Here is a 15,091-nt window from a genome sequence, read left to right as displayed (position 1 = left end):
TGAGTTTTTTTTTTGTTATAAAAAAGTATTGAACTTGCAGATGTCCTTTTTTAATAGTCCTTATTTTTTGCCTTTATTAATGTTATGAAGCACATTAATTTTCTTATGTTGGACAGTTTCTGCATTTATTTACAAACCCTTATTAATTTAAAAATATGTATATACTGTTAGGTTTGGCTAGCTAGTATTTTGTTTTGCTTTTGTATCTGTAATCACAAGTGAAATATTTCTTAATTTTTTTCTTGAATTCTCATCTGAAATGAATTAATTTGGAATCACTAGATTCTAGAATCACTAGTTCTAGAGTCTAGAATTACTAGACTCAAAAAGAATTGGGCAGGTTTTATTCCTTTTCCATTTTGTGGAACTTACAGAAAACCTTTTTTTGAATGTATAGTCAAACTATAAAATTTATAATTCTGTTAATTGTTTTTATCCCTCTAAAGGGGAGGTCTTTGCCATTTTAATTCACTGAATGTTCACTGGCCTATTCAAATTTTTTATGTCAATTTGGATTTTTATATTTCTCTATAATTTTATATTTTCTCTGTAATTTTATAAGTTTTTCATAGTTTCATTTATGTTCAGCTTTATTAACATATCGTTCATAAATTTTTTTTCCTTCTTTCATTCTGTATTTGGTATTCTTTGCCTTTTCTCTTTTTTCTTATCCATCTTATCCAAGAATCTTTTCAAAAAACCATCATTTGGTTTTGTCAGTCTTACTTTTCTCCTTATTTCTGATTTTGTTACTATGTTTCTTGTTTTGTTTTTTTGATTCATTTTTAAATTGAATGAATTGCTTTATTCATTCTTAATCATTCTTACTGCTGAAAATGATTTCATGAAAATGAAAGATGACTTCAGATCTATTTTTCCCTTCAGCTCTTTAATGGTGTCCCTAGATTCAGACATGATTTTATTATCATCAGTCTGTTTGGAGGTGTTTTCTCATTTCCTTTTTTAACCCAAGTGTTATCCACCCTCCCTTTCCTTGCCTAAAATTTTGTCAGTTTTCAGGCTATCTTTGAGGTATACTAAAATCCATTTTCTTGATTAATTGCTCTAATCAGTATGCAGTCTCTCAGTCTTTTTTTTTTTCGGTATTGAATTCTGTCTTCTCAGATACTATAAATATTGATCCCTTACCTTTCCCATAATTAACATTTGCCTGATAATGTTTTCCCATCATTTTTGCTCTCTATTGTTAGATGTTTTATATAGAATTCATAGAATCTTTTAATTTTTTACTCTTTTGTTTATATCAGTATAGACTCATGGATTCCTATTTTACTCATTGGGTTATAATCTGATACTCTCAGTATTTGTTTTAATACTCAGATTGTCCTAGATTTAACCAATGGAAGCCTGTTCTGGTCGCCTCCTATGTCCTTCTGATATCTCCCCATCATTTTTTCAGCATTTACTTACTCAAAACAAGATGTTCCAAGATTATTCTGTACTTTCCCTGCCCTAATCTTGGAATCCGTCGTGGAATCCTAATGCCTTAGCACTTGGTGCTCATCTTACTGAGGTAAAATTGTTTCTTATGTCCTATTGGTGTATAGAATCAGTCAATCCATAAACAAATTACACACATATCACATAACTGTATACAACTATATCTTTCCATCCACCCATTTATTTTAGCTTGTGAGTTCTTAACATTTCTTGAAATTTCAATCCAACCCCTTGGTTGGGGTTCTTTCTAGCCTTCTCCCTTTACACATTCATAAATCATTTTATAAAACATTGAGAAATCCGGCTCCCATTATTCTCAATATATGCACTTACTTTCTGAATTACTTACTTGCACAATGTTTTCTGTCTCCTTACCGTTCTGGCCACCCACCACCTCATTTGCTCTGCTGCTAGGCTGCTTCACTGTGGTACCCCTCACCAGCAGACTGCCTGGGCTCTGGGCACACCCAGTTACTCCACACCCTTTGCATCCTCAAATGCTAATTCTGTGCAAAAGTTGCTGGTGAAGATGGAAAAGAAGGAGTGGGAGTCTGTCTTCAGTTAAGTCTAAAATGTTTATATTCATTTTAACTACTATTAGAACTTATGTCTACCATTATTTTTCTTCTCATTGTGATAAGTGTATTCTTTAATCCCCATCACCAGTTTCCCCCATCCCCCTCAACACCTGCCTCCCCTCAGGTAACCCATCAGTTTGTTCTCTGTAGTTAAGAATCTGTTTCTTGATTTGTCTCTCCCCCTCCCCCCCTTTGCTTATTTCTTCCCATGTATAAGTGACATCATATGGTATTTGTCTTTCTCTGACAATGCTCTGCTAGCATTATACTCTAGCTCTACCCATGTTGCAAATGGCAGGGCTTCATTTGTTTTCATGGCTGGGTAATACTCCATTCATCTATCTGTGGGCACTTAGGCTACTTCTGTAGCTTGGCTATTGTAAATAATGCTGCATTAAACATAGGCGTTCATGTAATCTCTTGGAATTAGTGTTTTTGTATTTTGGGGGTAAATATCCAGTAGTGCTATTACTGGATCGCTTTGCATTTCCACCAGCAGTGTAAGAGTTTTCCTTTATCTCCACATCATCACCAATTCTTGTGTTTTGATTTTAGCCTTTCTGACAGATGTAAAGTGATATCTCATTACAGTTTTGATTTGCATTTCCCTGATTATGAGTGCTGTTGAACATATTTTCATGTGTCTCTTGGCCACCTGTATTTCTTCTTTGGAGAAATGCCTTTTTCTGTTTTCTGCCCATTTTTTAACTGGATTATTTTATCATATCAGTTTATATATTTTGGATACTAACCCTTTATTGTTTATGTCACTTGCAGATACCTTCTTCCACTTAGAGGTTGTCTTTTAGTTTCATTGTTTGCTGTACAGAAGCTTTTTATTTTTATGTAATCCCAGTAGTTTGTTTTTGCTTTTACTTCCCTTGCCTCAGAAGACATATCTAGAAAAATGTTGTTATGGCCTCTGTCAGAGAAATTACTCTTTGTGCTTTGCCCAAGGATTTTTATGGTTTTAGGACTCACATTTAGGTCTTTAATCCATTTTGAGTGTTTTTGTATATGATGAAAAGAGTGGCCCAAAGTTGTCCAGTTTCATTCTTTTGTATGTTACTGTCCAGTTTTCCCAATACCATTTGTTGTAGATACTGTCATTTTACCACTCTATATTCATTCCTCCTTTGTCAAAGATTAATTAATACTTGTGGGTTTATTTCTGGTTTTCTGTTCTGTTCTGTTGACCTATATGTTTATTTTTATGCCACTGCCATTCTGTTTTAATTCCTACCACTTTGTAGTATAACTGAAATTTGGAATCATGATACCTAGTTTTTTCTTTTTCATTTTTTAAAAAAGATTTTACTTATTTATTGACGAGAGCATGAAAGTGAGAGAGATCACAGAGGCAGAGGGAGAAGCCAACTCACTGCTGAGCAGAGAGCCTGATGTGGGACTCAATTTGAGGACTCTGAGATCATGACCTGAGCCGAAGGCAGACACTGAACTGACTGAGCCACCAGATGCTCCTGTTTTTCATTTTGAGCATTGCTTTTGCTGTTTGAGGTTTTATGGTTCCATACAAATTTTAGGATTGTTCTAATTCTGTGAAAAATGCTATTGGTATTTTGATTCAGATTACATTAAATCTGTAGATTGCTTTGGGTAGTATAGCAATTTTAACAATACTTGTGCTTTCAGTCCATGAGCACAGAATGTCTTTCCTTCTTCACATCACCTTGAATTTCTTTACCAGTGTCTCAAAGTTTTCAAAGTACAGGTCTTTCACCTCTTTGGTTAAGTTTATTTCTAGATATTTTATTGGTTTTGGTGAAATTGAAGATGTGGTTATTTTCTTAATTTCACTTTTTGCTGCTTCACTATTAGTATATAGGAATACAACAGATTTCTAGACATCAATTTTATATCCTGCAACTTCACTGAATTCATTTGTCAGTTCGAGTAGTTTTGGGTAGTCTTTAGGGTTTTCTGTATATAATATCCTGAGTTTTACTTCTTCCTTACCAATCTGGATGCCTTTTATTTTTTTATGTTGTCTAATTGCTGTGGCTAGGACTTCAAGTGCTGTGCTGAATAAAAGTGGTGAAGAGCGGATGTCCTTACCTTGTTCCTGGCCTTAGGAGAAAAACTCCTACTTGATGGTTTTTCACCATCAAGTATAATGTTAGCTGTGGGTTTTCGTATAAAGACTTTTATTATGTTGAGGTGCATTCCCTCTAGGCCTACTTTGCAGATGGATTTTTATCATGAATGGATATTGTACTTCGTTGAATGTTTTTTCTGCATCTGTTGAAATCATCATCTAGTTTTTATCCTTTCTCTTATTGAAAATAGTCATACTGCTTGGCGAATATTGAACCACTGTTGCATCCCAGGAATAAATCCTACTTGATCGTGATGTATTTGTGTTTTTTTTAATGTATTGTAGGATTCCATTTACTAATACTTTGTTGCAGATTTCTGTATCTGTATTCATGAGAGATGTTGGCTTGTAGTTCTCTTTGTTTATGGTGTCTTCATCTGGTTTTGGTATCGGGGTCATTCAAAACCACTGTTTCCTTGTTCATTTTCTATGTGGATGATATGTCCCATCCACTTAAGAGGGGTGTGAAAGTCCCCTACTATTATTGTATTATTATCAGTAATGTCCTTTATGTTTGTTATTAACTGTTTTATGAGTGCTCCCATCTTGTGTGCGTAAATATTTACAATTATTATACCCTCTTGTTTGCTTGTCCCCTTTATTTTTTTTTTATTTTTATTTTTTTTGTGCTACATGTTTTTGTTTTTTTTTTATTAATTTTTTTTTTTATTTCCAGCATAACAGTATTCATTATTTTTGCACCACACCCCGTGCTCCATGCAATCCGTGCCCTCTATAATACCCACCACCTGGTACCCCAACCTCCCACCCCCCGTCCCTTCAAAACCCTCAGATTGTTTTTCAGAGTCCATAGTCTCTCATGGTTCACCTCCCCTTCCAATTTCCCCCAACTCCCTTCTCCACTCTAAGTCCCCATGTCCTCCATGCTATTTGTTATGCTCCACAAATAAGTGAAACCATATGATAATTGACTCTCTCTGCTTGACTTATTTCACTCAGCATAATCTCTTCCAGTCCCGTCCATGTTGCTACAAAAGTTGGGTATTCATCCTTTCTGATGGAGGCATAATACTCTATCCCCAGGGGTACAGGTCTGTGAATCACCAGGTTTACACACTTCACAGCACTCACCAAAGCACATACCCTCCCCAATGTCCATAATCCCACCCCCTTCTCCCAAACCCCCTCCCCCCAGCAACCCTCAGTTTGTTTTGTGAGATTAAAAGTCACTTATGGTTTGTCTCCCTCCCAATCCCATCTTGTTTCATTTATTCTTCTCCTACCCACTTAAGCCCCCATGTTGCATCACCACTTCCTCATATCAGGGAGATCATATGATAGTTGTCTTTCTCTGCTTGACTTATTTCGCTAAGCATGATACGCTCTAGTTCCATCCATGTTCTCGCAAATGGCAAGATTTCATTTCTTTTGATGGCTGCATAGTATTCCATTGTGTATATATACCACATCTTCTTGATCCATTCATCTGTTGATGGACATCTAGGTTCTTTCCATAGTTTGGCTATTGTGGACATTGCTGCTATAAACATTCGGGTGCACGTGCCCCTTTGGATCACTACGTTTGTATCCTTAGGGTAAATACCCAATAGTGCAATTGCTGGGTCATAGGGCAGTTCTATTTTCAACATTTTGAGGAACCTCCATGCTGTTTTCCAGAGTGGCTGCACCAGCTTGCATTCCCACCAACAGTGTAGGAGGGTTCCCCTTTCTCCGCATCCTCGCCAGCATCTGTCATTTCCTGACTTGTTGATTTTAGCCATTCTGACTGGTGTGAGGTGATATCTCATTGTGGTTTTGATTTGTATTTCCCTGATGCCGAGTGATACGGAGCACTTTTTCATGTGTCTGTTGGCCATCTGGATGTCTTCTTTGCAGAAATGTCTGTTCATGTCCTCTGCCCATTTCTTGATTGGATTATTTGTTCTTTGGGTGTTGAGTTTGGTCCCCTTTATTTTTATATAGTGTCCTTAGTCTCTTTTCAACAGTCTTTGTTTTAAAGTCTGTTTTGTCTGATACAAATATTGCTACTTCAGCTTTCTTTTGACATCCATTTACATGATAAATGTTTCTCCCCTCTCCTTACATTATCTTTTTAGGTCTAAAACGAGTCGCTTACAGGTATCATATAGGTGGGCCTTTGATCCATTGTGTTACTCTGTCTTTTAATTGAAGCATTTAGTCTACTTACAGTTGAAGTAGTTATGGATAGGTGTTCATTGCCATTTGTTACTTGTTTTGTAGTTGTTTCTATAGATTTTTCTCTGATTCTTTCTTCTCTTGCTCTCATGATTTGTTGGCTTGCTTTAGTGATATACTTGGATTTGTTTCTCTTGATTCTTTGCATATCTTTGCATATCTATTACTGGTTTTTCATTTCTGGTTATCATTAGGTTTGGCTGTAACATCTTCTGTATATTGTAGTCTATATTAAGTTGATGTTGCTTAGATTTGAACCTGTTCTTTATTCCACTCCTCCCTGTGTTTTGGTATATGTTGTCATTTGCATCCTTTTATTTTATTAATCCTTGACTTATTTTTATAGAAATACTTACTTTTACTTTTTGTGGTTTTGTGGGGTTTTTTTTTTATACTCCACTTAGGATCTTTCCACTTAGAGCCCCCCCCCTTTTTAAAAAAAAGTATTTATTTATTTATTTTTAAAAGATTTTATTTATTTATTTGACAGAGATTACGAGCAGGCAGAGAGGCAGGCAGAGAGAGAGGAAGGGGAACAGACTACCTGCTGAGCAGAGAGCCTGATGTGGGGCTTGATCCCAGGACCCTGACATCATGACCTGAGCCAAAGGCAGAGGTTTAACCACTGAGCCACCCAGGCGCCCCTAGAGTCCCCTTTAATACTAATTTCTTTTAGGGTTCATTTAGTGGTCATGAACTCCTTTAGTTTTTGTTTGAGAAACAGTCCCTCTCCTATTTTGAATGATAACCTTACTGGATAGAGTAATTCTTGGCTGTAGATTTTCCCTTTCAGCACTTCGAATCTATCAAACCATTCCCTTCTGGCCCTCAGGATTTCTGCTGAAAAAAACCTGATAACCTCTGGAGTTTACCTTATATGTAACTGTGGTCTTTTCTCTTGCTACTTGTAATTTTTTTTTCTTTAGTAGTATTTCTTGCCATTTTTAAAAAGGTTTTATTTATTGGAGAGAGAAAGGGGGAGAAAGAGTGCACAAGCAGGGGCAGAGAGAGAAGCAGGCTCCCTGGAGCCTGATGTGGAGCTCAATCCCAGAACCCTGAGATCATGACCTGAGCCAGAGGCAGAAGCTTATCTGACTGAGCCAACCAGGCACCCCTATTCTTTGCCATTTTTACTTATTTATTTATTTAAAAGATTTTATTTGACAGACAGAGAGGGCACACAAGCAGTGGGAGAGGGAGGGGGAGAAGCAGGCTTTCCGACAAGCAGGGAGCCCAATGCGGGGCTCGACCCCAGGATCATGACCTGAGCCGAAGGCAGATGCTGAACCGACTGAGCCACCTATATGCCCTTCTTTGCCATTTTAATTAGTGTGTTTCTTGGTGTGGACCTCCTCAGGTTAAAGTTTTAGGGGTGTCTCTGGTAGCCTCCTGGATCTGTTTATCTGTTTCCCACTGCAGATTAGGGAAGTTTTCAGCTCTTTTGTCTTCAAATAAATTTTTTGCCTCCTCTTCTCTGTCTTCTGAGATGCTCTGTGTTCTTGGTGTCCGGTTCTTTTTGTTTCTGTGTTAAGGGTCTCATTGATATCATCCACTCTTATGTTCATTGAGTATCTTGAACATTGCTATAAATTCTCTATCAGGCATATTACTTATATACATTTTACTTCGGTCTCTTGCTGTGGTTTAGTTCTGTTCTTGAGTTGGGACATATTTTTCTGTCTTCTCATTTCGTAACTTTGTGTGTCTGTTTCTGTGCATTAGGAAGGTTAACTACTCTTGCTTTTAACAGTAATAGCCTTATGAAGAAGAGGTCCCTTAGTGCCCTGAAGTTCAGAGTGCTATGTTCCCTGCTCCCCAGGGCCCAGCACTTCAGGGAGTGTCTCCTCTGTGTGTTGTATGTGTTTTGCTGTTGAGTCTGGCCTCTTTTTCCTTACTCCAGCTGCATGCGGAGGTTCTTTTTGACCATTGTGGGCAGTGTTTGATCCCCAGCAGGGGTGGGGCACATTGAAACAAGGTATGTGGTGTGGTGGTCTGCTTGGGAAAAGAGGCCGGATGCCTCCTCCTTCCCCATCCTGCCACCCCAGAGGTCCCATAAAACAGGAGTCAGGAGATACTTCGGCAAGGTTTGCACTGGTCTTTTGGAGTGGGGCTAGAACCACCAAGACTTAATGGTGAGTGTCACTGAGAAGAGCAGATACGCAGAAGTGAGGAGGGGTGGGGATTGTTGGTGCGAGGAATTTAAATAAAGTATCAGGGCAGGATCCCTGCTGGTTGGGTTTATGTTGGGGTGTGAGGGAAGGAGATGGTGACTGCCAGCTTCTTTGTTCCTGGAGGCATCTTTCTGTGATCCCTGTTCTTCCAGGCCCTGCTCTAAGATTAGTAAATCACTCACCCTCCCATCTCCACCTGGTGTTTTTTTGAAACTGCTCCTTCCATGCTGTTTTTGCACTTTGCACAGGCTGTGCTATCTCTTTAAGGGTGGGGACTTTGCTTTCTAAGGCCCTGCAGCCAGTCTTTCCTAAGAGCTGAGCATGCAGAGTTTTAAAATCCTAGGCTGGTGCCTGGGTGGCTCAGTGGGTTAAGTGTCTGCCTTCGGCTCAGGTCATGATCTCAGGGTCTTGGGATCGAGTCCCACATAGGGCTCTCTGCTCAGCAGGGAGCCTGATTCCCTGCCTCCCCACCTGTCTCTGCCCGCTTATGATCTCTGTCAAATAAATAAAATCTTTAAAAAAAAAAAAAACCCTAGGCTTTAAATCCCTCTGGTTGTGAGAACTCACAGAATTCTGCCCCTGTTGCTTTCAAAGGCAAATATTACAGAGATTCATCCTCCCTGATCATGGGCTGCCTGATGTGAGTCTTTTCACCACCCCGCCCCACCCCTTCCCTGCACTACTGGCTACCTTCTTCAGTGCGGCCCCTTCTCTTCCTTTAGTTGTGGAGTTTGTTCTGCCAGGCTTTGGATCATTTTTCTGCGTTATTTATATTGATATGAGTGTTTTGCCTCTGTGGGAGGAGGTAAGTTTAGGGTCCTCCTACTCCGCCATCTTCCCAACTGACCTATTTCTGCTGGTATTTCAGAGCTTAGGTACTGTACTCTGTTTCCCCCTTGCTTTCCATGGAGTAGCAATGGAAAATTTTCTTCTACCTGTTTAAAAGTAGTAATATATTCCCGTTTTATTTTTATTGATTTTACTAAATACTAATCATTTCTGTTTACCACCCCCCCCCCAAATTGGTGTAACTACCATCTAAATCTTCCCAGTAAGACTATTATACTCTTAGGTTCCTTTGGACTTCCCAACTGTATCAAGTTGGTACTCTTTGGAGTTTTGATTTTAGATTATTGATATATTTCATTTTGTGTTCCATTGGCCCAGGCTGTTGCAGATTACAGACTTTGCCAGAGTATTTTATTTGCTCATTTTTACTTCCTATAGCTCTTCTCATGTCTAAATTTATTTTTCATACTTTACTGCTTCTTCCAAGAGTATTTTTAAAATGGATCTTTTGTGAAAAATTCTGAAGCTTTGTATTCCTGAGAGTTTGGGGTTTTTTTGTGTTTTGTGTTTCTTGTTTTTTGTTTTAAGTAAACTTTGCCCCCATTGTGGGGCTTGAACTCACAGCCCCAAGACTGAGTCACATGCTCCACTGACTCAGCCAGCCAGGTGCCCTGAGAATATTTTTTATTACATTCTCATGCTTAAATGAGTTTGTCTTGATAGGAATTTTGAGTTCAAAGTTTCTTTTCCTTTAGCTTTTTGGAAATGTGATTCTTTGTCTCTCACTTAAGGATACTATTAAGAGACCTGATGTCAGTCTGGTTCTTTTCTCTTTGTAATTGATCTGCCATTTCTCTTGGGATCTTTCAGAGTTTTTGCTTTTCTTAGATGGTCTTAAATATCTTTTACTATAGTGTTTCTGTTTGTACATTTCCCTACCTTTTCATCCATGAATTCTTTCATTGTTAATTATGGTCAGTTTGTCATATCTTCAGATATTTCCTCTTGCACTTTTCCCCCTTTCTTCAAGGACTCCCATTTACTCAGATGTTGGCACTACTACTCTGCCCCTGCTGTGCAGAGAGCCAGTGGTGATCCCAGGACCCTGGACCTGAGCCGAAGGCAGAGGCTTTAACCCACTGAGCCACCCAGGCGCCCCTCCAGTGTGGTTCTTATTCCTGTTTCATATGGCTAATATTTCCCTCTACATTTATTTTGCTTTATTTTCATTTCCTTGCCAGTGTGTATGTTTAGTTTGCGGTCTTTGGGGGCTGAGGATTTTACTCCTCAGGCAGCATCTGGTTACTTTGGCCTATAAGCTTGTCATGTTCCTTCACAGCACCAGTTCCTGTCTGGTGACATTTACTGATGAAAGGCCAGGGCCAGGGGCCAGGTCTATCCTGTCCAAGCCAGCTTAAGCAGGGGAAAGTAATGACCTCCAGATACCTCATAGTCACTGTTGACCACTCCCTCCAGTAGGTGTTCAAAGATTTACCTTCAGATCCTTAGGAAGCAGCAGCAACTTCCCAGCTGTCATCTACCAGCCCTGGGGCTTTGGAGAAGGTTTTTTAATCCCAAGAGTAGCCTAGCCCATCCCTTTTCTTTTCAAGATTTTATTTTTCAGAGATGGAAGGGACCACAAGCAGGGGAAGCAGCAGGCTCCTCACTGAGCAAGGAGCCCAATGCAGGACTCCATCCCAGGACCCTGGGATCACCACCTGAGCCGAAGGCAGACCCTTAACCAGCTGAGCCTCCCAGGCATCACAAACCCATCCTTTTTCATCCCAGCAGAGCTCTTGGGCTGCCCTAATAGTGTCCCACTGACAGCAGTGACGTATGTGACTGACGATCCCATGTACAGCAAAGGCAGACAATTTCACTGTCACTGATGCCCTACTTCCCAGTTTATGATGACCTTCAGTCTCCTACGGGTTTTTACAGGATTTGGGAGGGATTTTTGGTAGATTCTGGGGAAGGGAGCCACTTCGTTGTCTTAATAGGAGCCAAAGCCCGTAGTATAACTTACTATCTCTCTCTCTCTCTCTCTCTCTCTCTCACACACACACACACACACACACACACACACACACACACACACACACACAGTCTTTCAGTTATATTTTAGGTGTCTCTCTTACATAGTTTTACAAATATATTCAATCTATTAACTTCTGTTTGGAAGTGATGGTGGTGGTGGTTTTAATACCCAGTCTGATAGCTTTTGCCCATTTAAGTGTCACATTTTTAATGCTTTTTCCCCCTTCTTTCCTGTATTTAGTTCCATTGATTGATGTGTTCTTAATTTTTTTTTTCTCCCCTTGTCTGGTGTAGATGTTACATATTCTAGTTCCCAGTGGCTTTCTCAATACTTAAAACATGAATACATGACTTAAACTCTAAAGCTAATCATCATTTTTTACTGTCCTACTATGGAAGGATCTTAGCTTACTTTAATTTCAGTCATTACTTGATCCCCAGCCCCCCATTTTTTGTTACTGTTCATATTTTAATTCCTTCTCTTTATTCTACTCCCTAAGTAATATTACTGGGAACTTAGTGGATTGTGTCCTCCTCAGGTGTCAGCTCAGATCAGCAGTGATGAGATCTGCCTTCTTTTCCCTTGTTCGGCTGCCATTTCCCTTTGAGGAACCACGTCTCACCCACCCTCTGTGTTCCACTGTGAAGTGTGGACCAGCCACTGTGCTGGGGACTAGCAACAGGACAATGAGTAAGAGGACATGGGTGCTTTTGTAATGCTGAAAGGGTATTTCAGTGCTCCTGAGCTGGAGGCAAATGGAGGATAGCAGCATCAGTTCCTGGATTTTGCCCTTTTTATTTATTCAGCTCTGAGACGGAGGCATATCCTCAGTGAGCTGTGGCTGAGGTTAGTTAGATACAGAAATGATACTCACCTGCCAGAACAGGAAAATTCTACAAAGCCAGTAAGTGGTCAGATCCTGTAGTTCCTTCCTGAATTCTTTACAGCTTTTCTGTCACACTCAGCTCCCCAGGTCCTGGTCACCTGCCCCTCTGCCTCCTCCCGTGTAGCCTGACCTGCACAACTGAGGAAGCCCATACACCCAGCCTGGAGCAGTTTGAGCTTTGGCTTCTCCGATGACCTCCGACCACCTCCTTCAGGATGGGACACCTGTTGCCTCTGTTGATGCTGCACTATATATTGTGCCTTTAGACCCACTGGTTCTCTCAAGTGTGGTCCCTGGACCAGCAGCAGAGCATCCCCTGGGAACCTGGTAGAAAGGCACATTCTCTTCTACCGCAGACCTTCTCAGTCAGAAATTCTGCAGTTGGGGCCCCACAGTGTCAAGCCTCCCAGGGAATTTTGATGGAGACCAAATAGACTCTGCAGGGCCCGAGTTCTAATTCTGTCATTTATTGTATGTGGACGGAGTTACTTCTTGCTATGCCTCAGTTTCTGAATCTGGAAAAACAGAGCCAATACTGCCCACCCCCAGTGGGTTTTTATACACAGGGCCTTGGGTACAGTATGAATGCCACTGTCCCCTCTCCTCCCTTCCCTGGGAGTCCCAAAACTGTACACCAATCCTCCTCCCCAGCCCCCATGCTGTGCAGACTGCTCCACGAACACTGCAGTGTTCCAGGGGCACGAGGCTGCCCTTACTGCTTTGGAAATCCTAAAGGGAAGTGCAGGGGCCCAGCAATCTCAAATCTACACCCTGTGCATCAGGACACTTTGAATCCCCTGCTTGGCCAAGAGGGTGGGGGAATGAATCATTTTTGTGTTAACAGAAGGTACGGAGAAGAGGACAGAAAGCCTGCCTCCCTGAGAGCTAGAGAGGAGCAGCTAGCCGGCAGGGGGCCAGGAGCGTGCACTCCTCCGCCCAGCCAGCAGCAACTGAGGCAGAATTCCAGCACCATCGGCCATACGCACTGATGATGCCAGGCCTGCAGCCTGCCTCCTGGAAGCCACCCCATCACCGGGATGCGCAGATGACTGGACCCATGGTACAGGTCAGCGACGCAGCACACCTGGCAGGCACACATACAATTAAATAGCATGTTTAATCATCTCACAACAGACAGTAGTGCAGTAGTGTAAACTAAGTCTCTTTCCAAAAAGTCACTCCCCCGAAGCTCCCGTTCCTCAACACTCAGAACATGGCTGAGGAACCGGTGACAGGGCCCGAGGGGTTCAGGAAGTCTCTGTTCCAAGGAGCTAAAAGTCTGTCCAGGTCAAGGTTGCCTTGCAGGTAGCCGAGAGCCCTATGAGGAGCTGATGCACGCACATTCTGACACACACATGCAAGGGACACATGGAGAAGACGTAGGTGGACACAGAGGACCCGCGGTGGGGCAGTCACACACATGCGCTCATGCCGTCACCTTCCAGTCAGCATGTGACTGTCTCCTGCTGGCTCAGGGTGGGGGGGGCCTGAGCCCTGAAGCGCTGGTCAGGAGGAGGAAGGGACACGTCTGTGGCCCGCCCCCTGTCTGACACAACAGTGCAGCCAGAGGGGTCCCTCCCCATTCCTGAAACAGTCCTCCCGGAATCTCGGCTGGACACCGGCATCAGTGGTGAGGACGGGGTTACCACTTCCTCCGGACCTAAGGGATGCACCAAAGGGGTGCATTCTGTCCCAAAGAAGGAAACAAAGAACATGCCCACAGGCAGGCCTGGGAGCTGGAGGCTGGGAATGCTTGGTTCTACAGCCAGGTGTTGGGGGCACAGCCCGGCCTCCCTGTGCAGGCACCCTGGGAGCAGCAACACTCCGGGCAGGGAGCAGGAGAGGAGGCTGGGAGCTGCCTGGATGGCCCTTGGAGCAGGGGAGGGGTTTGCGAGAAAGGAGGCCCTGAGGTGAGGAGGTTGGGGTGGAGGTGGGGCTACCAGAAGGGTTTAAAGAGGAAACCTCTTCATTCACAGCTTCATTCAGGGTTCCTGGAGAATGTCTCTGGATTCAAGTACCAGCAGCTCTGGTGGAGGGGATTAGGGTGGAGTGACCAGCAGACGCTGGAAGAACAGCTGCCCACACATGGGAGGTCTGAGGACCAGCCCAGCAATGCTCTGGACCCTGGCACTGCCCACCCCTGAGGAAGCAGACCAGGTGGCTACAAGATTTCCTCCCGTGGGCTCCTGGCCTTGAGTGGGGTCTGCCCATTGGGCACAGAGCCATTCTGACCATGCAGGAGTTTGCCCTTCTCTCGGTCTGGCCACGTGAAGATGGCGTCATCGCTGTCCAGCTCCGACTCAGAGCGCATCAGGCTGCTGCTCAGCATTGGGCCTTTCTGTTTGCTGCCTGCAAGAAACCGAATCCAGGGTCAGAAGCACACACCTTCCTCGGCTTTAGCCAGGCCCTGTACCCTTCTCCCAGCCTGAAGAGAAGCAGAGGGACAGGGAACGTCCCCGCCGTCTGTCCAGGCTGTGAGGGGCTCCCTGAGTCCTTGTCCCAGTCCTGATTAGCTGGAGCAGTTCCTTCAGGAAAGTCACACAGTAGATGGGACCAACAGACCTGGGGCGCAGTGTGGGTTCCTGACCTCCGGCATCTGTTAGCTCCGCTTACTGCCACCCAACAGTGTTCTCCTCGTTGAAATGTGGAATGTTTTTATCATCTCACCTCATGAACAGGATGGAATTCCCACAGGAGGCAGGAAAACACAACAAGAGGTCAGCTCTAGAGGAACTTTTCACCGTGTCCTGGCTCAGCATGGATGGCAAAGGGCCTGCCCGAGTTCTCCACACTGAGGAAGGATACAGCCTCATGCCCCAGAGGGGTTTGCTCCGGCTCCATGGCGCGCGTACGGGAGGCGGAGAGCAGGGAGAA

At 42.7% G+C, this 15,091-nt stretch overlaps 1 protein-coding gene and 1 long non-coding RNA gene across 7 annotated transcripts in view; one reads left to right on the top strand and one right to left on the bottom strand.

Moving 5' to 3' along the window:
* The first annotated feature begins 212 nt into the window (after positions 1-212).
* LOC116601021 lies at positions 213-13,765 on the top strand. Of its 2 annotated transcripts, none has more exons than XR_004289893.1 (2): positions 213-1,534; positions 13,062-13,765. It is a non-coding gene; the product is annotated as an uncharacterized LOC116601021 (long non-coding RNA). The 2 variants fall into 2 exon arrangements; XR_004289892.1 differs by lacking the exon at positions 213-1,534 and adding an exon at positions 11,584-12,021.
* The window catches only part of KIAA0319L (KIAA0319 like), a 90,991-nt gene continuing 89,215 nt past the window's right edge, over positions 13,316-15,091 (bottom strand). For all 5 annotated transcript variants that reach the window (XM_032361594.1, XM_032361597.1, XM_032361596.1 and 2 more), the window contains one exon: positions 13,316-14,566. In XM_032361594.1, coding sequence (XP_032217485.1) covers positions 14,379-14,566 — 188 coding nt within the window. In that variant the 3' untranslated portion in view covers positions 13,316-14,378. The remainder of the gene's footprint in view (positions 14,567-15,091) is intronic.

This window comes from Mustela erminea, chromosome 10, assembly GCF_009829155.1.
Source record: "Mustela erminea isolate mMusErm1 chromosome 10, mMusErm1.Pri, whole genome shotgun sequence".
NCBI classification, from domain to species: domain Eukaryota; kingdom Metazoa; phylum Chordata; class Mammalia; order Carnivora; family Mustelidae; genus Mustela; species Mustela erminea.
The sequence above is the reverse complement of the archived record's forward strand: the minus strand, read 5'-3'. Positions and strand labels throughout refer to the sequence as shown.